The following is a 24,753-nucleotide window of genomic DNA, read 5'->3' on the forward strand; positions in this document are numbered from 1 at the left end:
TCAGCAGGGCTGTTGATGATAGGGCAACTTGGAGGTCTCTCATTCATAGGGTCAAAGTGAATAAAATTCCTTATTACGAATTAGTTCACATGTGCTATTTATCAAGCAGTTAGAAAGTATTAAAATAGAACATTCAGTGTCAGAATCAAGGTTCTGGTGTACAGACTCTAAAGCCTTGGAAACTAAAACAGGGGAACACCACTAAAGTGAAAATAAAGTGATGGTCTGAAAGAGAGAATTGCCAATATTGTGCTATTTTTACAAATACAAAAAAGCAGTTTTCGGGAGGAACAATTAAAAAAAACAACCAACTAGTGTTATAAGGATTTTATTTTTCTCTTTCTAAGGTCTCACCTTATAGAAACATGTGAGATTAAAAATGGAGCACCCAAAGCAGAAAACAAGCATTCCTTCCCTTAAAAGCTACCTTGTAAAAACAAATTGTTCTAGAAGCCAACTAAATAAACTAACTTCAAGTGGTGATTTGGAAAGAAACAACAAGGCTTAATTTGATTGCGTGGGAGAGATTGGTAAGTGTTTTTGATTGAACAGCTTATCAGAAGATTTTAAAAGACGAATATATTGATGTAAGAAATGGCATATTCAACTAGTCTGTTGATTTTTTTAATGCAGCATGTAATTTTCATTGAACTAAATTCAAAATGTTTTGGATGCCTAGTTAGACATTGAGTGCTATCATTAATTTTATTAAAGTGCCATCTTGTGGATTATCTATGGAATTACAGTACAAAACAGTTACTTAATATTTTGATTTTCAAACACAAGAGCTAAAGTCAGGTTCAGCAAGCCAAGTGTCAATTTGTTTCTATGGTTCAGCATCAAAATCTCCTACTATAGAAAATGTGGTGAAAAGACACAGCAACAGAAACTATACATGAATAAAAATGTTGACAATCATGAGAAATGCAAAGTGATTAAAACAGAAAGCTAGAAGAATGCTGATTAAAATCATTTAAATTTCTATAATTAATAAAAAGTTATCTGGTGTCCAAGAAAATGATAGCTGTGTCAATGAAATATGTATATAAGTTATGAGCACAGACAGAATTGCAAATTGTTTGTATTTAATTTACTTAAACTTGAAGTGTAAGTGTGCTTTTTAAAAATCTAGTTTTATATATTTAACCTAAATTAATATGAAAAGTTGATATAAAAGCCAAACATAAATATATTAAACACATTAAATATTTAAAATATTGATAGCTAACCATACAAAAGATTCTGGACTGAAATTAAACAGAGTGGGGAAACTGATGTTTTTGGTCTACAATTCCCGCTGCCTCAGTTCTGGATGGGATTGCACTCCCCCTGAAAGACTGTGTTCGCAGCTTGAGAGTTCTCCTGGATCCATCTCTCTAAATGTCAGCACAGGTAGATATGACGGTCAGGAGTGCTTACTATCAGCTTCAGCTGATCTGCCAGCGGAGCCCCTTCCTAGATTTGGAGGACCTTAAGATGGTAGTGCATGCACTGGCAACCTCAAGATTGGACTTCTGCAATGTGCTTTACATTGGGCTACCTTTGTACCAAGTTCGAAAACTCCAGTTCGTTCAAAATACAGCAGTCAGATTGATTACCAGAACATCCAGGAGTGAACATATCACAGCTATCCTAAAGTCATTCCACTGGCTGCCAATTAATTTCTGGCCAAAGTGCAAAGTGTTGGTTTTGACCTTTAAAGTCTACATGAACACTGAGGTCCGCTGGCCAACCAGCCAGAACCTAACTAGCAACCGTCACCCAGAGGATCTTTTCATTGGCCACCCTGTAACTGTGGAATGACCTGCTGATACAGCTCCAACAGCGAGATCAGCTGTCGCTGTTTAAGACCATTTAAGAAAGCTGTCGCTATTTATCTCTTCCGACAGGCCTATCCAAACAGTTTTAATTACTAATTTTAAATTTGCATCTCATGTTTAATCTCTGTTTGGTGTATTTTAATGTATATTTTGTGGAAATATGTTTAACATGTGTATTTTAAGGAATGTTTTAAGGTGAATGTGTGTTTTACAGTGTTGTAACCCTCCTCGAACCGTTAGGAGAGGTGGGCAAGAAATAAAAATTATTATTATATGCTCTCGATATTTACAACCTGATCCAATGCACACAAATTTAAAAAGAAATCAATGCTTTTAATGTGATTGTTTAACTGGTTTTTTTATTTATTTTTTCATTCTCCATAGTTTTGATTGTACTATATTTTGTTTTAACTCAAAACTTGTGAGCTGAACTGTTTATAAATACTTACTTAAATATTTACATGAAAGAAAAACCCATTTTCTTTAATGAGAGTTTTGTACAAAGTAATGATGATGAGTTCAGCCTTACTTCAAGTAATTGTTTCTGTATGCTATCCATCAAGGATAAACAGAAGGTGCAACAGAAATATGCAATATGATTTATGTTTATTGAATGTATTAAACAACTCCAGAAACTTCTGTATAAACATAGTCCCTAAGGAAGGACAACTCTGTTAGTGGCTGAAACACATTGTGGCTATTTAAACAAATAAAGCAAGTGACCATCCATCAGCAAGCATGTGGAGCTAATCTGCTTTGAGTTTTCCTATGCATTCATCAGTTCTCCTTTGGAAGCTGATAAAAAGATATGGTCCCCACCCAGATGCATACCCAATTTCAAACTGAGTGTGTATTCGCAAAGCAACATGCAGACTCCAAACACTTCTCCCATCACTATGAAAAAAATGGGAATAAAGGATCATCTTAGTGTTTAAGAGTACCATTTTGCTAATGGATGCTCTACAACAAGATCTGTTTACTTGAAGATTCATGGTCCCCAAATCCACCTAGAAATGCTAATCTCCTTGTAAATGTGGTAGAAAAGGAACAGACACCTTTCTGTGTGCAGGTGGGGGTGTACTCTTGAAGATGACACTTTTCAGCATTTTTTCTATACCACAAGAGGTCTACATGGAGACTCTTTGCGGTCAATACGCCTCCCAAACCTCAAATGTTGCCCATCTAAAACAAAACCTAATACATGAAACTGTCCAGAGGGAATCATACATGGGGGAGTGTATGGAACCAATTTTAAAAGATGTGACTTAACCTACAAAAATAAATACATAAAGAGACAGCAGGGGCATAGGCATGACTTTGACTGTGTTCATGCTAAAAATAAAAGTAGCAGAATATGTTTTCAGCATACTCAATTACATCTGAAAAACCCAAAGTACACATACCAAGTGACTCATTGACTTCAGTTGTACCCTAGCTTTTTCCCTGTCTCATCATATGACTGACCCTGAATGAATTTAATTATGATTTACACGGTTCCCTCTAGAACTGTGTAAACATTAATTACCAGCTTCCCAAGATTCTTACCACCATATGGTCCCGATGGATGCACAAAGAGATAGACTGATAACATTTCATTAATGCCTGAAATGAATTAAAAGAACTGTCAACAATATCAGGCATTAGTGGTGGTCTAAAGTGACAATTCCCTTTTTTAAAAGGAGCTTGTATGTGAAGCTTGGTAGGATAAATGTAGTATCCTACACAGTTTGAGCTAAATGGACTTCATTTTTGCTATGCAATTATTACTTCCCCCCTCTTTATTTATATCACTTCTTCCTCATCAAAATACAGACACAAGGTGGCTTACAAGCCAAACCAATCAAAAATATACCACAAAAATCACTAAAAGGAAATGAAACTATCAATTATATATTTTAAAAAAACAATTTCAAGCATACATTAGTAATATTCGTTTTATCCTATTTTTCTCCCTCTCAAGGAGGCTAACAGCAAACATGACACAATACAATTAAAACAGAGCAAATGCATTACATTATGAATGTAAAAATCAAAACAACTAAATCTTTCATGTCATGTAACTTAAAAATATTAAAATATATATTTAAAACTACACTACATACACCCCCAAAATCACACACACTATCCCTATCTCCCCCAGCAGCCTGCCTGTTATCACTTCCCTTAGGGAGTTCCAGAGTTTGGCAGTTCCTGAAATAGTGTTAAACTGAATTCTGAGATTAGCATCCCAGCCAGTCCTTTTGCATTCTCACTAAACATCTCCATCTGGGTGGTGGGACCAAAAGAAGGTCCTCTTCTGAAGATCACTAAGCACAAGCAGGCTTGTATGAGAGAATACCGATACCCTGGACCTAAGGCTAGTGGTGCTTCATAGTCTATAACCACCACTTGAGCTTTTCCTGAAAACAGAGTGTGAGTCGATGGAGCTATTTTAACATGGAATCGATGAATTTCCTGTAACCAGTCCTAGTGAATAATCTGTTCTCTGAAGCATCTTAAGTTTCTCAATCTTCTTCACAAAGGGCACATTATGGTTTAAACAGAATTCTAACTAATAGATACATCATTGTAAACCTCTAAAAATCCAACACAAGTGATGCATTAACTGTTGAAATAAACCAGGGTTGATGTGTGTTTTCCGGGCTGTATGGCCATGTCCTAGAAGTATTCTCTCTAGAAGTATTCTCTCCTGACATTTTGCCCACATCTATGGCAGGCATCCCGACAGCTTGTGAGGTGTTGAAATAAACCCTTTGCTACTGCAAAAACTTGGGTATTCAGGCTCACAGCTGAATCCAGGAGCACCTCTGAAGTATGACTCTATCTTCAGAGTAAGTATGATGTCTTGCAGGGCAGGATAGTTTGCTATTTTCTGATCTGTCTTTTGACTACACCAACAACCCTTCTGTGCCTTGTCTGGATTGAACTTCAATTTCTTCGCCCCCATCCAACCCATTACTTTAAAACCAAAACAGCATTCTTAGAATTCAATGGAAAAGAACAGCAGAGGTAATTATCATCAGAATATTGATAGCAATGAACCCCAAACCTCAACAACATCTCTCTGTGATTTTACACATATGTTAAAATAGCACAGGGGACGCATGTAATCCTGAGGAACTCCACAGGCTGAAAATTCACAGGACAAAAAGTCAAACAAGAATCCCCAAACAAGAACTTGTTCCTCCAAGAAGGCACACAGCCATTGTAAGATAGTGCCTCCAAGTCCCATCCTGGCAAGGAGCTGGGAAAGATATTGTGGTAAATGCTATCAAAAGCTAGTGACAGATTCAGCACAACCACATCCACGTTCCCTCTGACCTTGGAGAAGATCCTTCAACAAGAAGACTAGATCCAACTCTGTCCCAAAGCCAAGCCTGAAATTTGGCTGAAGTTTATCACCCAAGAACCCCCGGCCACCACTGGCACAAAAACATTAGCTCAACTATGAATCCATTACATTTTAGAGTATGGGACAGATGTAGTTCATATTGATAAGCGTATACATGCAGCAGTTTTTATATCTCTAGTACTATGTCTTTGTGTGAATTTTAAATATTAATAAACTCTTGTATTCACTATGTTTTATTCCTTTTGCTATATTTGATGTGTTCCGATTCTTAGTGTTAAACAGAATTCTGAGATAAGCATCACAGCAAAACAAAAGAAAACATGGGCTTTAAATCTGAACCACTACTAAGGATGTTTTCTAACATGCTTCAATGTCTTAACTAAATCCCACACAAATGGTTAACTAATGTAAACCAGCAACTCAAACCACATTCCAACTGCTATTAAAGAAGATAATAAGGTTCCAGATGGCTTATCCAGCCTACTTCCTGCTATACTTAGAATAGTACAAGTTATTATAACCAATGGTAAAAAAAAATTGTGCAATTAGGTAAGCAAAATACATTTCCCTACCTTTCTATCTGAATCTATATAAATTTCAGTAAAGGACATCATAGCCCATCATTTAAATCTAGGTGGGAAAACATACTTTCATGCACATTAGGTAATCCGATCACTTGTGGCTGAATAGGATTGTCTTCCAAATGTACAGTCTTGGTGGTAGGTTAGAATGACTGAATCCATATCCATCTCCAAGGGCCAATCCATAGCTAGGGGATTCCAGATTTTACAGTCCTGCCCAAGTCATGGGACTTTTGTTCATTTTAGTTTGCTTGGAAGATACCTGTACATGAATTTGTTATTACTCCAATATAATATGTAAGGAAATATATGGAGCATACCATTCTGTTCATCCTTCTTATGAGAAGTCTGCATAACACAGCAGTATTAACAAACACACAGTGGAGTGTGAGATAGAAATACTATCATTTTTATTTTCCCTACTGGATTTCAAATTCCAGTCACCTGAAGACATAAGGTATGAAACCTATGTAGGAGCACTGTGGCAGTTTTAAATCTAATTTAACTAATTTACGACACCATAAAAATCATCCAGCAGCGTTCGGAATGAGGAAGTCGGCATCACAGTGGATGATGAAGCAGCTGCTCCCCCTGTGGCCAGAATCGAGCATACCCTCAGGAAGCTGCAAACTGGAGAAGGTTAAATTGCCTCTGTCTGTCTCTATGTTCATACGGCATTGAATGTTTGCCTTGTATGTGTACATTGTGATCCGCCCTGAGTCCCCTTCGGGGTGAGAAGGGTGGAATATAAATACTGAAAATAAATCTAGCCAGTTTGTTTCTAGTATGTGTTATATTCGGCTGTGGCATACATGAACTGAGCTGGAAGGTACAGTGCTTTGATCATTGGGCTAGGAATCAGGGAGATACTGATGAAATTCCTACTCAATCATGGAAGCCCAACTGGATGGCCTTTCACAACCCACATAATCTCAGCCTTAAAGAAAGATACTGCCAAACCATTTCTGAATAAATCTTGCCAAGAAAGCCCTTGGATTGAGTCACAATAAGTCTGAATTGACCTGAAGATATATAAGAATAATGCATGACCTGGATGATGGCATTTGAAAGCAATTATCAAATACCTATTAATAGTAGCAGAGCTTTAGTCATACCGTTAGGCTCCAAATGCTATTGGTCAACAATTTCCACCAACCCTGACCATTGGCCATGTTAACCATGACATGCTAACTGCAATCAAGTGCAGTTGTTTATTGCCCAGACTTAATGTGCACTACTGGATATCTTCAACAGCTATGTATCAAACATTTGATTAACAATTGAGAAGAGAGAGCTAACCTACAAGAACATAGCCCATACAACGAAAGTAAAATATCATGTTTCTAGGCACCCATTTAGTTACAACATTTCCCTCCTATTTCAACATTACTATTGTCCTGGTGAAAGGTAGTTCTGTTACTGAATACCATTTACTTTTTAGATAATACTGTAAATACATATGACTCTCAAGTAACATACACATTTTTGAGGTCAAAAAATAAGATTTAGCTTCCCTGATAGCAACCATAATAAGATTTACGATAATAAAATAGATATTTCTTGGCTTTGTTAGAATATCTGCCTATCTTTTGCAAGAATCTGTTATCTAGCAAATGCTGTTCATCGAAGTGTCCTGTTTATTTAGTATCATGAAAAACCATTTAAATAGGATTTATTTTATTTCCAGCCAGGATTCCATAATCTTGTTCCACGTTGCATTAAGGAGTTTTAATGGAAAAAGCTATTATTCTCAATCAAAACTGTATTCCAAAAGTTATGCAAAAACCAAACATTTCCTATATAGACAACAGAATCATTACGTAGATTCAAAACTGACAACAGGCAAGACTCCATATACTGCATAATCTGTACAAAGTTGGATGATTTCTGGAAATGAAACAAAACAAAAGGTGGAATGACTGTCATAACATTCATTTAAAACTGGAACTAAACTCCTTAGAAATTATCTCATTATATCATCTGTTGTTCGCTTAACACAATATTGTTCACAATGATTCACAGCAGATGTTTGAAATTTGAAATAGACATCGGAGACTGGGTGAGACTTTAAGTGAGTCTAATATGCACTCTTTCATAAATCTATACTGCCCCTTCTAGCTCAGATACTCATGCCAGCATAAACAGCCCTACAGATCCCTGCACTCAGAAGCCAATGCTGAGAAATACAAAGAATTTGCATATCTCTTCTTCCAAATGCAGAATCATCCAGTGAGTGCCACAGTTATATGAGGACTGAACATGTTCATTGTTTACAGAATGTTCTCCATAGAAGAAAAAGAAAGTAACGTAATGGAGTAGGAAGAGGGCTTGATAACTTGATAAGTATCCTAGAAGTCGGGCATGACCGATCAAAACTCTGAACAGGAATTCTCCACAAAGCAACATTTAGTTGAAGGTAGCACATTAGACAACTTAACCTATGTGCACACACAAACAGCTTCATCAGGCAGAAACCGAATAAGGCACAAAGGATGCCTTTGTTCCTCTCACCCAAGACAAACAAAAGCAGAATCTATTTAGCTGTATTACACAGATCTATACCTAACCAAAGCAGTTCTAAGAAATCTACATAATAAAAATAATTATCAAATAATTGAAAAATGAGAGGCAATGATGCAGGTTCAGTTTAAAACAAAATCAAGACCACACAGATCTTTTTAGCTCTGGACCAACAATCTTTGCCTGGTCCCTACACGTGCCAGGCAGATCTCTCAACAACAGAAAAGGCTGTATTCACCATCACCATTTTCCCCAGCTCCAAACATAAAAATAAATTTACATGCAATTAAATTAAATAGGATGGGATGGAATATTTAAAATGTGAATCATAGACACTGAGCAAGTCTGAAAATAAAAATGCATTATTTTAAGTTATTTTTTTACAGTTTAAAACAGTGTGGCTTGATATCTGCAGGGGTTAGGTTTGAATCTCGCACACCCTATCCCATGAATATCAAAATCCATGGAAGCTCAAGTACCATTACATGCAATGGTATGAAAAATGGGTAGACCTTATATAAAGTGGCAAAATCATAATTTGCCTTTTGGATTTTTTAATATTTTCGAACCTTGGATGGTTGAATCTATGGATACACAGGGCCAGATGTATGGCTTCAACTGCTCTGTGTAAATTAAAACAGAGTTGTAAATTGTTTTGAATCCCAAAAGAGAGAGAGAGAGAGAGAGAGAGAGAGAGAGAAAGCAAGATTGAGGAAATAGATAGGAAGAACAAGAGTAAACTTGCTTCAGCTGAACAAATGTCATAAATATCAACAGGAATACTTTTGATTAGTCCCAGATAGAAGACAGCCTCTGAATCAACCTTAGAATCATGAGTCAACATATAGGGAAATCCACAGCTTCAATGGGCATACCTAATTTAGAACTGTGAAGAGGATTCAGGGCTCTTCTAGTACCTCCTTTTACAAGAGAATCAGTATCAGATTATTCATAGTTGCCCAGCAACCAGACATGTGGTTCTTCCTTTTTTAAAGCTCTTCTTCCCATTTCAGTTGCTCAAGTCAGCTGATATGAAAGCATTTGGAAAAGACATTGCTTCAAAACAGTAGAAATCTTGAGAGCTATGACCCAACAGAATACGTAAACTACCAGCAGCAAAAAAGCTGTCAATTAACATTTATAAGTCTAACAAACCAGTAGTACATTTTGAATAAACAATGTACATACTGTAAATATAAAACATTATAAGACCAAAAGTGCTGAAAACAGACAGTGCTTAATAATCCATACGTTAATCATACCTTGCTTGGAATCCTGAAGTTCTCAAGGGGGCTCAAATCATGAATACTTTCCTGGGGACTTTTGAGACCCTTTGGGAAGAAAAAAAAAACAACTTAAGTAATATATTCAGCAGCTTCTATAAATTATTTGCCACCAAAGAATCATTTCAGTTGGAAAGGACTCCGAGGACCGTTTAGTGCTTGATTTCCAGGAAGTAATAAGCAATAAAGCATTTCTGCGAGATTGCTACCAAGTTAAAAGACCTCTGATGAAGGAGAGTCCATCATCCCCTATGAATGCCATTCCACTGCTCTTAACGTCAGGAAGTTTAGACAGAATCTCTTTTCTACACAAACAATCAGATTTCTATTTGAATCTGATTGTTTGTATGCTAGCCTCTGGATAAGCAGAAAACAAGCTTACTCCATCTTGCAGATATTGAAAGATGGTTGTCATGTCAACAACAGTGACAGACCTTGCAACAACTATTTGCTGATACCAAACAATAAAAAGGATAAGTCCTTTCAAACAGTTAACACTGTGGGTAACAACAGGTCTAACTGTGCTGCACTCAGAAGTTATAGAAAACATAATAAATTGTGTTGTAGTAAGCCCTTTATTAAACAATATAACACACAAGGAAATTAAATGCTAGCTTGCCCAGCAATCATGTATCTCAAAACAGTAGTTCTGAATACTATTAGATTTGAAATCATTGACACCTGAACTTGAAGGAAGGAAGGAAAACATAGCTGTAAAATAATAAATAATAATAATAAACTTTATTTATACCCCGCCACCATCTCCCCAACGGGGACTCGGGGCGGCTTACATGGGGCCATGCCCAGAACAATACAATATAACAAAATATAATAGAACAACAAATCATAGCACATTAAACAACTCAATAAAAGAAAATATACACTACATTAAACAATAAAACCAAGGGTGGGCCACATGAACACTAGATTAAAACTCGAGGTGAGAAAGGAAGTAGGAGTAAAAACCACAGAGGACAGGGTCATAAAGTGGCGGTGCGATCTGGAGGACAAGTATTGAAGGAGAGCAGCAAAAGGGATGTATGTAGTGATTACTCTCCAAAGGCACAACGGAAGAGCCATGTTTTCAGGTCTTTCTTAAAGGCTGCTAGTGTGGGGGCTTGCCTAATCACACCGGCAAGCAAATATAGTTCAATAATATTTCATGCCACCTCTATAATGGTATGTATGTGTGTATGTATGCATGTGTGTGTGTGTCTATATAGATATGAAAGCCATTATATTATGCAAACACAGAGTAAGGTTGGACTCAGCGTGGCTTACAACAAAAAATACAGTATACATAATAATACTCAACCAACCAAGACAACAAAATTCATCAATTAACAAAATCCATCAACTTATCCTTATATTGTGATGCCCAGATGTGGGCAGAGTATTTCAAGTGAGGTCTGACCAAAACAGAATAAAGTTGGACCATGACTGCCCTTGATCTCAACACTATACTCCTATTGATTGGCTTTTTTAGCTGCCACACCATACTGTCCACACAGCTTGCAGCCTACAAAGAGTCCTAGATCCCCTTTATATGTACTGTTGTCAAGTCAGGTGTCCCTCATCCTAGGTCTATGCATTTCATTTTTCTGCTCATTCCTCCTTAATTAAAACTCATTTCAGATGAGGTCTGACCAAAGCAGACTTGGAGTGCATATACACTGTAGAAATAATGCAGTAAACTGCACTCACAAAGCTGTTTTTATAATACAGTGAAACTGTCACATTAAGTTAAATTTGTTGTTGAAGGCTTTCATGGCCAGAATCACTTGGTTGCTGTGAGTTTTCCAGCAGTGCGGCCATGTTCCAGAAGCATTCTCTCCTGATGTTTCACCCACCTCTATGGCAGGCATCCTCAGAGATTGTGAAGTCTGTTGGAAATTAGGCAAGTGGGATTTATATATATAGTAGAGTCTCACTTATCCAAGCTAAACGGGCCAGCAGAACCTTGGATAAGCGAATATCTTGGATAATAAGGAGAGATTAAGGAAAAGCCTATTAAACATCAAATTAAGTTATGATTTTACAAACTAAGCACCAAAACATCATGTTATACAACAAATTTGACAGAAAAAGTAGTTCAATACACAGTAATGCTATGTAGTAATTACTGTATTTACAAATTTAGCACCAAATATCACAATATATTGAAAACATTGAGTACAAAAATGCATTGGATAAGCGAGTCTTGGATAAGTGAGACTCTACTGTATATATATATATATATATATCTGTGGAAAATCCAGGTTGGGAGAAAGAACTCTTGTCTGTTTGAGGCAAGTGTGAATGTTGCAATTGATCACCTTGATTAGCATTTAATGGCCTTGCAGATTCAAAGCCTGGCTGCTTCCTGCTCTGCAAGGCCATTAAATGCTAATCAAGGTGATCAATTGCAACATTTATACCGGCCTCAAACAGTCAATAATAATAATAATAATAAAACTTTATTTATACCCCGCCACCATCTCCCCAATGGGGACTCGGGGCGGCTTACATGGGGCCATGCCCAGGACAATACAATATAACCATATCATCATGCAATTAAATAATACAATACATAAAATAAACAGTACAACATAAGATCAAAACAGCAATATAACAAGGGCGGGCCGCATGAACACTACATTTAAAAACTAGATTAAAAATTAAAAACTCTGGGTGAGAAAGGGATCAGAATAAAAACCTCGAGGGACAGGGACATCAGATAGTGAACCAGTCTAGAGGATAAATATTGGGGGGAGTAGCAAAGAACATTTACTCTCCGAAAGCACACCGGAAGAGCCATGTTTTTAAATCTTTCCTGAAGGCTAAAAGGGTGGGGGCTTGCCTGATTTCAATGGGCAGCGAGTTCCACAAGCGAGGGGCCACAGCAGAAAAGGCCCTCTCCCTTGTTCCTACAAGGTGGGCCTGAGATATAGGTAGTGGCAACAGGAGGGCCAAGAGCTCTTTCTCCCAACCTGGACTTTTCCAAAATATATAAACCCCCTGGCCTAGTTTCCAACACCTCACAACCTTTGAGGATGCCTGCCATAGATGTGGGCAAAATGTCAGGAGATAATGCTTCTGGAACATGGCCATACAGCCCGGAAAACTCACAGCAACCCACTAAGTTAAATGTGTCCTTATTTGTCTTCATTTGCTTTTAATTACATTATTTTAATATTGATATCAAGACAATACAGAGTGTATGGTACGGTATAGTACGGGTGGGGCCCCTGGTGACACAGTGCGTTAAAGCGCTGAGCTGTTGAACTTGCGGACCAAAAGGTGCCAGGTTCAAATCCCAGGAGCGGAATGAGCGCCCGCTGTTAGCTCCAGCTCCTGCCAACCTAGCAGTTCGAAAACATGCAAATATGAGTAGATCAATAGATACCGCTCTGGCGGGAAGGTAACGACGCTCCATGCAGTCATGCCAGCCACATGACCTTGGAGGTGTCTACGGACAATGCTGGCTCTTCGGCTTAGAAATGGAGATGAGTACCAACCCCCAGAGTCGGTCACGACTGGACTTGTCCAGGGAAAACCTTTACCTTTTTATAGTATGGGGTATGAATTAGGCCTGTCTTTAATAGCAACTCTCAAGCAACCAGAAATAACATTTATCTGCCATCGACCAATCCTCACGGATACCGATTAACTGGGAGTCTACTGGCTTCTGGTATCCCGTTTCCTTCTGAAAAACACACCCTATGTTTACTGTGAAAGGGTGCTATACAAAGCCAAGGGAGTCCGGCCTTGCTTTAAAGCAGCAACCTTCATTCAGACCCGTCTGCTGCACCTTTCTGTCCGGATCGCTTCAAGACGCACCTCTCCTCGGCAATTTAGGTCCCTCCCGCTCCCCGTACCTGTCGGGTCATGAGCGACTTAATCTTCTGCATCGCAGCCCAACGCCAGCCTCTTGGCCTTCCTCACCCTCTTCTGTCAACCACCGGGCCCGGAACGCTCTGACACTGCGTCGCCATTTTGGGCCTCACGTGACTCGCTTTCTTTCCGTGCCCCGGTGTTTCATGGGACGCGTAGTCCTAGAGCGAGCAGCTCATCTGTACCATGCTCCAGAGAACCTGGTCTGCAAAACTACAATTCCCATGAGGCTAAGCTCATATATTTCCTAGCCGCTGATTTTCCAGCAGGGAAGAAGTCTTCTATTAAAAGAAGAGTCAGGTTTATTTTCTGGTCTTTGCCCTTCCGCCCGGGTGTCTAGCAGGCAAATAACAATAACAACAATAATAATAGAAATCTTGAGAATATAAAAAATAGAATAACATAAACCAACATCAACAATAATAATATAAAATAATAATGCAAAGCAATAATATAAAAATAATGAAATTATAAAACAATAATAATTTAGACAATATTATAAATAAAAATTATATGAAATAATAATATACAATAAAATAAACAATACACACTTGGCCCCTGGTGGCACAGTGTGTTAAAGCACTGAGCTGCTGAACCTGAGACCAAAAGGTCTCAGGTTCAAATCCCGGGAGCGGAATGAGCGCCCGCTGTTAGCTCCAGCTCCTGCCAACCTAGCAGTTCGAAAACATGCAAAACGTGAGTAGATCAATAGGTACCGCTCCGGCGGGAAGGTAACGGCGCTCCATGCAGTCATGCCGGCCACATGACCTTGGAGGTGTCTATGGACAACGCCGGCTCTTCGGCATAGAAATGGAGATGAGCACCAACCTCCAGAGTCGGTCACGACTGGACTTAACGTCAGGGGAAACCTTTACCTTTTTTTAAACAATATAAACAGTAATAATGTAAATTAATATAAACAACATTTAATAATGATTACTTAAAACAACAATATAAATTAATACAAACAATAATGATATAAATTAATGATAATATAAAACAATAATAATACGTTATCAAAGGCTTTCATGGCCAGAATCACTTGGTTGCTGTGAGTTTTCTGGACTATTTGGCCATGTTCCATAAGCATTTTCTCTTGACGTCTCGCCCACATCTATGGCAGGTACCCTCAGAGGTTGTGAGGTCTGTTGGAAACTAGGCAAGTGGGGTTTATAATTCTTGTATTTGCTGCATTCATACTCTAAGGTTGTAATTCACTACTTTTCGGTATACAATAAGTCTTTGGTATCAGTTGGGGGTTGATTCCAGGACCACTGTGTGGATACCAAAATCTCCAGTTGGGAAAGGCGTAACTCAATGGGAAGGAATTGCTAGGGAGGAATGACTTGCAATTCTTCGGACATCTTTCTTAGAAGTTTCAAAGTAGAATATCCAGATAGAACCTCAAGATAATAAATTACTTCATGCTCGTTAAGGGATTCTAGAACATTGAATAACCACCAACCTGATAGACCCCTATCACTGTTACATTACTCCCTAGCACTTTATTTCCTTCCTATTTATACTACCCCACATTATCCCAGCCGACTCTCTGACACTTGTCCATGCACTTTATCAAAGCCCTTGAAAATGTGTATTTTCTTATGCTCGACCCCTTTTTATCCATAGTGGTTGATGTTTGTATCATTACTTCATTTTGCTTGGTCATTTTATGTTTTATTGTATGTTATGTTTAACCAATTATTTTACTTGATTGTTGTACCATTGTTTTTAGTTATTGATATGTGTTTTAAATTGTTATACTTCGTTTCTGTGTTGGGCTCAGCCCCATGTTAGCTGCCCCGAGTCCCTTCGGGGAGATGGTGGTGGGATAGAAAAATAAAGTATTATTATTATTATTTTATTATGACACAGCAAACAAGATAGATATGCTGGATTTCGTTTCACAAAATCACAAGTCGAACACTTCCCAAGTGTCTAGGACTGTGTGATGTATTTTCGGATGATGCGCTATTATTATTATTATTATTATTATTATTATTATTATTATTATTACTTTTCTACGATTTGATCCATCCATAGAGCCTAATATAATCACAATATATTTTATTATTAGTTTAATTATTGTTAAGTAACTAAGGAAACAGAAGCAAAATGTTACAATTCCCTTTTTTTCACTGGCCTAAGCAGATGAACTCATCTAGACCTCTATGTGGAGACTAAATGTATTTATTTCAAAAGTTGTCATTGTAGGAATATATGGTATCTATAGCAGAGTGCATTGTATGAGCTTGTGGTAGGAAACAGGAGAGAAAATACACAGGGTACTTCTGGTAATGTTTTAAAAGATAAAATTGTATTTATTTTTTCAGGTAATACATCTTGTATAGAATAATAGAGAAACAAAAGAAAGTTACCTAACTTTAGTAGAAGATTCCTTGATGGTGACTCTCATGTCTATGTGTAAAGCATCTTGAGGCAGAGAAGCTTCATGGTGCTCCATTTTGAAACAAATGGTAATAAAGCACACCAAAGACTTTTGGGGAAACAATCAAAGGGATTTTTTCATGTAGACAAGAAGCAAAACATCTTGAGTTATATAGATTTAGTAAACAGAGGTGAAAATTGAGACAGTAGACATACACCACCCTCCATCCCTATTTGCTCTTTATATAAGTGTTGATACTTCACTCTCAACAGGCACTGAAAGGCGTCTTCCTTAAAACTGAGAGTCTTTCCCAATGTCTTCAAAACCTTGGTACTATTGTTGGAATTGACCGCAGAAATATACATTAAATTGTTAAAATCTTTACATATATTTTTCCCTTTTGGAAAAGAATCCACATCTTTTAGATTTGTTCCTTAATTTTTATGAGGAATAGCACTATCCAGCTGCTTCTAACAAGACAAGCTAAGTAAAAGAACACTTTCTCTTCCAATTTGTAGCATTATGTACACATGAATGTTCTTTCTCCATGTATACTGTGCCGAGGTGAAATGTTACCTGCATAAGTGCTCTAGGCTCATTTATATTTTATCTGCACTGAGTGATTCATATGTTATGCCCCATTTATCATGCTCTGTGTTTGCTGTGAACATACCGGAGCGGGAAATTATGATAGGGTCAAAGGCAATGAAGATGTCGAACACTAATCCAACAGGTGTTCCCACTCCCTGTGTCTTTTGTATACACATATTCAAATCACCTAAGGCAAGACAAGGTAGAAACTGATAACTCACTGCTGATTTCCCTCGCAAATATACACCACAGCTGCTGAACCAGGCGCAGGCTGTGCATTAGAAGGAAAGAGTCCTCGTGCATGAAGCCTCAGGATGCTTTCATGGAGCCCTTTAGCACTACATTCTTGTGACTTGCAGTTCAAAATCCGTCTTCTTCTCTTAGGTAAGATTTTAGGTAAGGCGTTTAGCCTTATTGTGCTTTTCTGCTTTTTCATTCACTGATATTTTATATCATACTTTTCAGTGATTTTGTAGAGATAAAACTATCATGAAATCAGTCTAGAACAGTTTTGGAACTTCTTTAAAATATAACGCATTTCCAAATAAAGATATATGCAGTTATTGATGTCAGGGACACTGTTGGTATTAAGCTTTCCAACTGAATATTGCAGAATCTCAGCATTTTTACTTCTAAAGGCTGTCATCTATGCCAAATAGAGTCCACTGAACTCTTCTAAGAATGTATAGGACAATACTGCAATTTCGCATTAATATCACATATAATTTCACAACAGTTTAAAAAGCCGTGTCAAAAATTTGCCAAGAATTATTCTCAGTGCCTTACTGAAAACATGTTTCACATTAATGTTGTTAGTCCAGGGTACCATATTTGGCAAGATAATGAAATGGAGATAGCAACAGTATGTTTATAGTATTATATGTCTGTATTTCTCAAGGGCAACTAACATTGGGTTGAGTTTGGACTGCATCTGAGGCTGGATCTACACAGCCATATAATCCAGTATCTGAACCCAGATTATCTGCTTTGAACTAGGTTATATGAGTCTACACTACCATATAATACAGTTCAAAGCAGATAATCTGGGATCCGAAATTGGATTATATGGCAGCGTAGATGGGGCCTGAGAGAACAGGGTTTGCTGCTCTGGGTCTCCTTGTGGAGAGAAAAAGCGGGGTATAAATAAGCATAATAATCACATAATTTGGAACCCCATTCAGCCATGGAAAAAGTATGACCTTAGTCAAGTCAGACTCTCAGTCTCAGAGGAAGGCAAGAACAAACCTCTTCTGAATGAATCCGAGTTGACTTAAAACACATACTTATGACAACAAAATGATTATATTTCTGGTTGTTGCATGGATTCTTTTTATAAGGTTTTCTTTCTATGACACCTTAAGATGAAATTAAGAGAGAATGGTCCACTGACTCTTCTGTTATCAGGCTCTAAACAGTGTTGCGGTGCTATTAGGATGTACCAGGAATAGTCCACAGCAGACTGCATTGTAAACTCACCATCCTGAGAAAAGCTCCTCTTCAGTGTTATCATAGTTTTGACATTTTTTAAAATTGTGTCAGAAGCTACTTGAGAACATACTGCAAGTCGCTTCTGGTGTGAGAGAATTGGCCATCTACAGAGATGTTGCCCAGGGGATGCCCGGATGTGTTACCATCCTGGTGGGAGGCTTCTCTCATGTCTCCGCAAGCTAGAGCTGACAGACAGGAGCTCACCCCACCTCACAGATTCGGATCAGAAAACTTCAGGTCAGCAACCCGACCTTCAGGCTGTATATAGATCAACCACTGAATTCTGAATTAAATTGCTGTCAAATAATGTTTTTATTACTGTCAACATGGCCTTAACACCTCTAACCCTTTACACGGTCTGGAAAAGGGCTTGGAATCATTTTTTAAAGATTCTGATGGGATACAGAAAATAGGTACAATTCTGTTAAACGGCTTCATGTGTTGGATACAGAATCCTGAACTGTGTTACCCAAGTTAAACAGGTAGCCAAGGCAGCTCTTGCAGCTTGAACTAGAAAAGGGTCTTTAAAAAAAAAATTAAATGAAAATTTCCCATGGAAACCTCAGTTTATGCTGTCAACTCAAAATATGGTGTCACCGTTTTTATTTAAACAAAAAGGCTGAAGGATGTTTCCAGTCAACAAAAGTGATGTTTTGCTTACTAACAGTTAAACGCGGAAGTAGATGCAAAATGCATGCTGAGCTTCACTTGGAGGTCACTTAGGAAATATTTTGCCTGTTTACATCCAATACAAAAAAGCTGGCCCCATCCATGGAACTGAGAAAATGCAACAGCAGCTGTTTTCAGATCACTACTAGTTTTCAAATTAGATTTTAAAATAATTTTGTTTGTAAATTATGTTAAATGTGGTCCTTTCTCTTAAATCAGAAAGGCATTTGCAATGAAAAAGGAACACTGCATTTCCTCTCAATAACTGTTATAACAATCTTATAAGGTAAAGTAATAATTATCTTCTGCCTTCTAGTAGTTTTTGAACCTAAGGTGAACCTATAATGGTTTTCCTTGACAAAATTTGTTCAGAATGGGTTTGCCTTAGCACTCTTTGAGTCAGAGAGAGTATTACTTGCCCAAGGACACCCAGTAGGTTTCTGTGATCAAAAAACTACAACAGGTTGGCTCCCAGCAAGTTGGGACAGCAGGTTATTTGAGCAGAAATTAGGGGGAAACTGGACTCATTGCAAAGTTTTTTATTAAAAAGCAAAGCTTTTTAATGGAACCCCTGAAACATTAAATTGGTGCTAAATAGGAAAAATATTATTCATAGAATCAGAGTTGGAAGAGACCACAAGGGCGGTCCAGTCCAGCCCCCGCCTTACAGGAACACACAATCAAAGCTCCCCAACAGATAGCCATCCATTCTCTGCTTAAAAACCTCCAAAGGAGGAGCTTGTACTACACTTCAAGGCAGCATATTCACTGCCAAGCAACCCATACCTCTGGGAAGTTCTTAATGTTAATCTTTCTTCCTGAAATTTGACTCCATTTCTGTATGTCCTGATCTCCAGAGAAGAGAAGATGCTCAACCCCTCCTCAATATGACATCATTTCAAATATTTAAAATATGGCTATCATGTCCCCTCTCCACCTCTCATTGTGATACTGGGATAAAATGATTAATCTCAACTGTATTAATCTCATCTATAGTAGACTCATTTAATCAATTAATTAAATGGCAAGCCAATATTTATATTCATCCCACTGAATGGATCTGTTATGATAGCAAGAATATTTAGTTTTTACTTCATATTTCCAGCATACCTCTCATAATAGTCTGCTATACATCTTTCACTGAATTTTAAAAGTAGCACAGTGCATAACATGCAAAAAGAAAAACAAGAGGTCTTTGTTGTATGTGAGGAACTTCTCTACATCCATCCTTCTTGCCTGAAGAAAGTTTCCCATCCTAATTATTCATTCAGCACATGAAGCCACATTTTAAAAAACAGTTTTGTATCCCCATCCCCACCAGCAGCTCATTTGCTGACAGTACAAACAAAGAGGCTTCTTTCCAATTGTCTGTATATTTTCCGTGCCTGTTACTGTAGCAGAATTCAAAGTCACAAAAACAATATGCAATTGCTATATATAAATATGGTCCATCAACATACACTTCTGTCTCTACCCCACAAAAAATCAAACATACGTATACCCAACCTGATTGTAGATATTGTGATTAGAAGTGTGAAGCTGTGCTCCTGCTCTTAGTATTATAGTATATCTCTTTTAACATTTACACATGGGAACTGTGCCACTCTCTAGATGTTAGTGATTTGTAACTTCCATGATTTCCAAACCTTCCAAACATTCTGCAGATGAAAACTGAGACAGATATGGACAAGTAACATCAGAATGTAGTCCAGATGGGTGAAGTTATTAATGAGGAAGGATACAAAAATTAGGAGAGGCTGTAGTAATAGACTTTTGCCTAAATGTACTGGAAAGAATCAGTTTCTGCCCCCTCCTGTCCTCTCCCCCAACTACGTTGATAGAATGCAAACTAGTTTTACTATTAACTCAATTTTCAACTATTGAAGTAGGCTGAGGACGCAATGGCCGGAGAGAAAAACTGTAACATTTTAAAAGCTGATTAAAAAGTAGTATGATAGAGCAGTGTTTCTCAAACTGTGCTCCTCCAGGTGTTTGGGACTCCAGATCAAAGAAATCGCAGCCAGCTTATCAGCTGTTAGGAATTGTGGGAGCTGAAATCCAAAAATCTGGAGGGACAAGGTTTGAGAAACTCTGTGATAGAGGTTTAATGAGGTTTCAAATCACCACACCACACTGACTTCCTTTGGCAATGTATTAATAATTAGTTTACCTCATCACATTAGTAAATTTCCCCCTCGTCGGACACTTCATCCTCTTTTCAAGCATGGAGAGGCACTGAGCTCACCACATGAGTTAAACTACTTCTGGCCATCATGCATAGCCCTCCTTGGTTGAAAAGAGGCAGGAGTGTCCCAAAAGGAGGGAACTCCAGCAACATCATATTGAGAAATTTTCCTCTCGTAGGACACTTCAGCCTCTTTTCAAGCAGGGAGAGGCATGGAGTCATCACATGTTCCAGGGTTCAAATGAGGCAGAAATGTCCTGAAAGGAGGGAACTCTGAACATGGGCCAGCAATTGTCTTTGGAGCTCCTACTCTTATTGTGCTTTACTCCCATGTTTACAACTGAAAAACACCTGGGATGGGAACCATCAGTTTCCTGTCCTGTTTCATTGCCCTCGGTGGAGTAGTGGGTTAAAGCCTTGTGACTTGAAGGTTGGGCTGCTGATCTGCAAGCTGCCAGGTTCGAATCCCACCCAGGGAGAGCGCAGATGAGCTCCCTCAATCAGCAACAGCTCCATGCGGGGACATGAGAGAAGCCTCCCACAAGGATGGTAAAACATCAAAAACATCCGGGCGTCCCCTGGGCAACGTCCTTGCAGACGGCCAATTCTCTCACGCCAGAAGCAACTTGCAGTTTCTCAAGTCGCTCCTGACACGAAAAAAAAATTGCCTAACCATCAGCAGTCTCTTGTATCCTATGAGGTTTTATGCAGAACAATAGGATCCCATGGAAATAAATTGTTTTAACCTGGATCACTGTTTCTTGTATTCCATGGGGTTTAAAGTAGAACAATAGGATCCCATGGAAATAAATGGTTTTCATCTGGATTACTGTCTCTTGTATCATATGAGGATTGGAGCAGAACTATTTTATCCCATGGAAAGAAGTGGTTTTAAACTGGTGTCAGTCTCCTTCAATGTAAGGGGCTTTGGGCATTGCAAAGGATCTCTTGGTTTTCGGATGTTGTTGCTTCTCCTGATTAAAAATAATAATAGAACTGACCATGTGATGAATGTAAGATGATTGTATTGCCAGCAAGTTTCCACGTGAGAGTGTGATGGGGAGGCAGAACTCGAAACAGGACTGCTGACTACCGTGTTTCCCCAAAAATAAGACAGTGTCTTATATTAATTTTTGCTCCCAAAGATGCTCTAGGTCTTATTTTCAGGGGATGTCTTATTTTTCCATGAAGAAGAATTCACATTAATTGTTGAACAAAAAAATGAACATTTATTATATACTGTACATTAGTTGTCATCACAAACCAGCATAACCAGACAAACTGTGAGTCCTATCAAGAAATTCTTGTTACTACCATTAATTCCATGTCCAACACTCGTATGTATATTTACCGATCCTGCATGCTCTGGTGTTCTGTTTGACGGACATGCTTCCAACCAAAAATTTTGCTAGGTCTTACTTTCAGGGGAGGCCTTATATTTAGCATTTCAGCAAAACCTCTACTAGGTCTTATTTTCTGGGGATATCTTATTTTAGGGGAAACAGGGTATATAAGAGGGACGCTTCTCTGTGCTAAAAGGATGGTCACCCATACTTACCCCGCTCAATGGAATGTGTTCATTAGTGTTTATAATTTTTGATCATCTTCATGGATTGTATCCATAATACAGATGGAATCCTAAATCCATTTATTAGGTTGTGTCAGTGAACACGGTAGGAATTGTTTTGGAGTAAATATTTATGTTAGTTATAATTTAGTCATGTTGAAAACAATATCATTTAAATTAATCTTGGCAGATCTTGTCAATGGAGCTAAAACATGCCTAATATTTAATTCCATCCCTTTAAGTATAAAAAATCTAAAAGGACGGTGGTGATGCTATCATTTGTGGCCATGGAGAATTGAACTGAAATGTGGTATTAACAGGAAGGGTGTCCAAAGCCATCACAAATATGATATACCAAGTTATAGAACTTTCCTGAAAATGTTCAGGACATGTGAAATCTTACTAGTATTAATTCCTGAAACAAATGCAGTTGACAGCCTGTTTGCATTTCAGATTTTTAATCTTTCCTTTTCCTATTTTGCTCCTGCTGTAGGTGTATGTTCTGCATTAAAGCTGACAGTTCCTTACCATACACTTAATGGCACTGAAGGGCAACCACTCAGACTCCCAGTTAACTACACTTTCAACATGACAGCTTCTGAAATTCAGATAATATGGTTGTTCGAGAAGCCTCCAAACACCAAATATCTGCTTAGCTCTGTGAATCAGGAAGTTGTCACAGACTTGGAATTTGGGCAGAAATTTACACTTATGCCTCCAAATGCATCTTTGCTAATAAAACCTTTAGAAAGAAGTGATGAAGGCAATTACATTGTCAAAATCAATATCCATGGAAACAGAACAATATCAGCAAGTGAAATTATTCAAGTTACTGTTCATGGTAAGTAACATAAAATTCTAGAATCCATGGGGTAACTCAATGTATCATGAACGATCTATGATCTGTTCCTCAAGCTGATTCTTTATCTTTTTAAAAATAATAAGGCAATATTTTATTTGCTATCATTTTGGGGAATCTAGAATACATAACATTCACTAACTAGTAAAGATCAAGATTTTAAATGATTTCCGAACTAGAGTCTTTCCAATATCAGGCTAACCAGTCTTATGAATATTGGGAAGATCTTGACCAAGGTTTGGAGTTGTGATGTTACTAGACTATTGCTCCCAGTAGCCCTAGCTAGCATATCAATGGTGAGGAATGGCAAGAATTGAAATTCAATAATAAGTGGAGGGGCCAAACAATTTCCACCCTGGGTTAGACTAGTGACACTCCTGTTATCTCATGAAGAGCATGTATGTATGTATATGTAATTTCTGGAATTAGACTGAAAAAGAGGGCTCTTACACTCAGACTCCTATTGCTCTTAAACAAATGATCTACACTGTCACAATTGACATTGTTACCCATATCGCAGGCAACTATAGACTGGTAAATGCATGCATTTAGTATTCTTGTAACTCGGCATCAACACATCCTCAGTTTATTGAACTGCAGACGTCCTAATTAATGACAAAAACACCTTCCTAATAATTCAGAAACTTTCTGTTGCAGTTCCTGTCACAAAACCACGGATATACACTGAACCCTCTTTTGGAGTCGTGGAAAAAAGGGGTAACATTACTTTAAAATGTACTGTGGACAAAGGAACACGGGTTGTTTACCAGTGGATGAAAAATGGAAACCCCATCAAAGCCAGTGCTAACTACTCCTTTTCTGTAAACAAAGATATACTTTCAATTGCCCCGGTTGTTAAGGAAGCCATTGGAAACTACAGTTGTTTAGCAACCAACACAGTCAGTGCCATGGAGAGTGACGTGATCACACCAACAATATACTGTAAGTAGATGTAATACTCACTGGTTTCAGAGTATGAAGGTGAATATGTGGGAAGCAGGAAGAAAAGAAACAAAATGCAAAGAAAAACCTCACCAGAATTCCTAAGCTCTTGAGAAGGCTAAAATATTTCCTTTGACACCATATTTTATAAGAATCTACATTCATATCATTTATTTTTATACAATGTGATACAACCATCCTCATTTTGAAATTATTTCTTCAAAATCTGAAAAGCAAATACTGATCCTCCCATTTTGTATTAAGAACACTATCTTATTACACCATTATACCAGAGATGTCAAACTCATTTTCACTGAGGGCCACATCAGCCTTATGTTTGTTTTCAAAGGGCTGTTGAATCCACAGATGAAAAATCCATGGACATAGAGGGACAACTATAATTTTTTTACAAAGTGCTCAGTGCTCTTTAATTTTTCCTCAGTTTGGGTCCCCAGATAATACGTGTGCATTATGTATATAATGGGACTCGAGCATCCACAGATTTTGGTATCTATAAGGAACCCTGGAACCAAACTCCAACAAATATCAAAAAATCATTATTCATACAATTTTGTATCTGGGAAACAAATAGAATTGTCCATATAGTTAAGATTATCAAGTATCTGTATAATCT

The 24,753-nt window shown here is 37.9% G+C and overlaps 2 protein-coding genes across 5 annotated transcripts in view; one reads left to right on the forward strand and one right to left on the reverse strand.

Moving 5' to 3' along the window:
• Positions 1-13,570, reverse strand: part of vps50 (VPS50 subunit of EARP/GARPII complex) — a 69,672-nt gene extending 56,102 nt beyond the window's left edge. The window contains exons 1-2 of the mRNA XM_003222108.4: positions 13,414-13,570; positions 9,536-9,604 (exon numbers count right to left, since the gene is read on the reverse strand). Coding sequence (XP_003222156.1) covers positions 9,536-9,604; positions 13,414-13,446 — 102 coding nt within the window. The 5' untranslated portion in view covers positions 13,447-13,570. The remainder of the gene's footprint in view (positions 1-9,535; positions 9,605-13,413) is intronic.
• Positions 13,571-16,008: 2,438 nt separating this feature from the next.
• hepacam2 (HEPACAM family member 2) overlaps positions 16,009-24,753 on the forward strand; it is a 58,597-nt gene continuing 49,852 nt past the window's right edge. For 2 of the 4 annotated variants that reach the window (XM_062958045.1, XM_062958046.1), the window contains exons 1-3: positions 16,009-16,793; positions 22,812-23,159; positions 23,835-24,119. In XM_062958045.1, the coding sequence (XP_062814115.1) occupies positions 16,724-16,793; positions 22,812-23,159; positions 23,835-24,119 (703 nt within the window). In that variant the 5' untranslated portion in view covers positions 16,009-16,723. Of the gene's footprint in view, positions 16,794-22,439; positions 23,160-23,834; positions 24,120-24,753 lie in introns of those variants that run through there. The other 2 variants (XM_003222107.4, XM_062958044.1) reach the window with 1 other exon arrangement.

This window comes from Anolis carolinensis, chromosome 6 (assembly GCF_035594765.1).
Source record: "Anolis carolinensis isolate JA03-04 chromosome 6, rAnoCar3.1.pri, whole genome shotgun sequence".
Taxonomy (NCBI): Eukaryota; Metazoa; Chordata; class Lepidosauria; order Squamata; family Dactyloidae; genus Anolis; species Anolis carolinensis.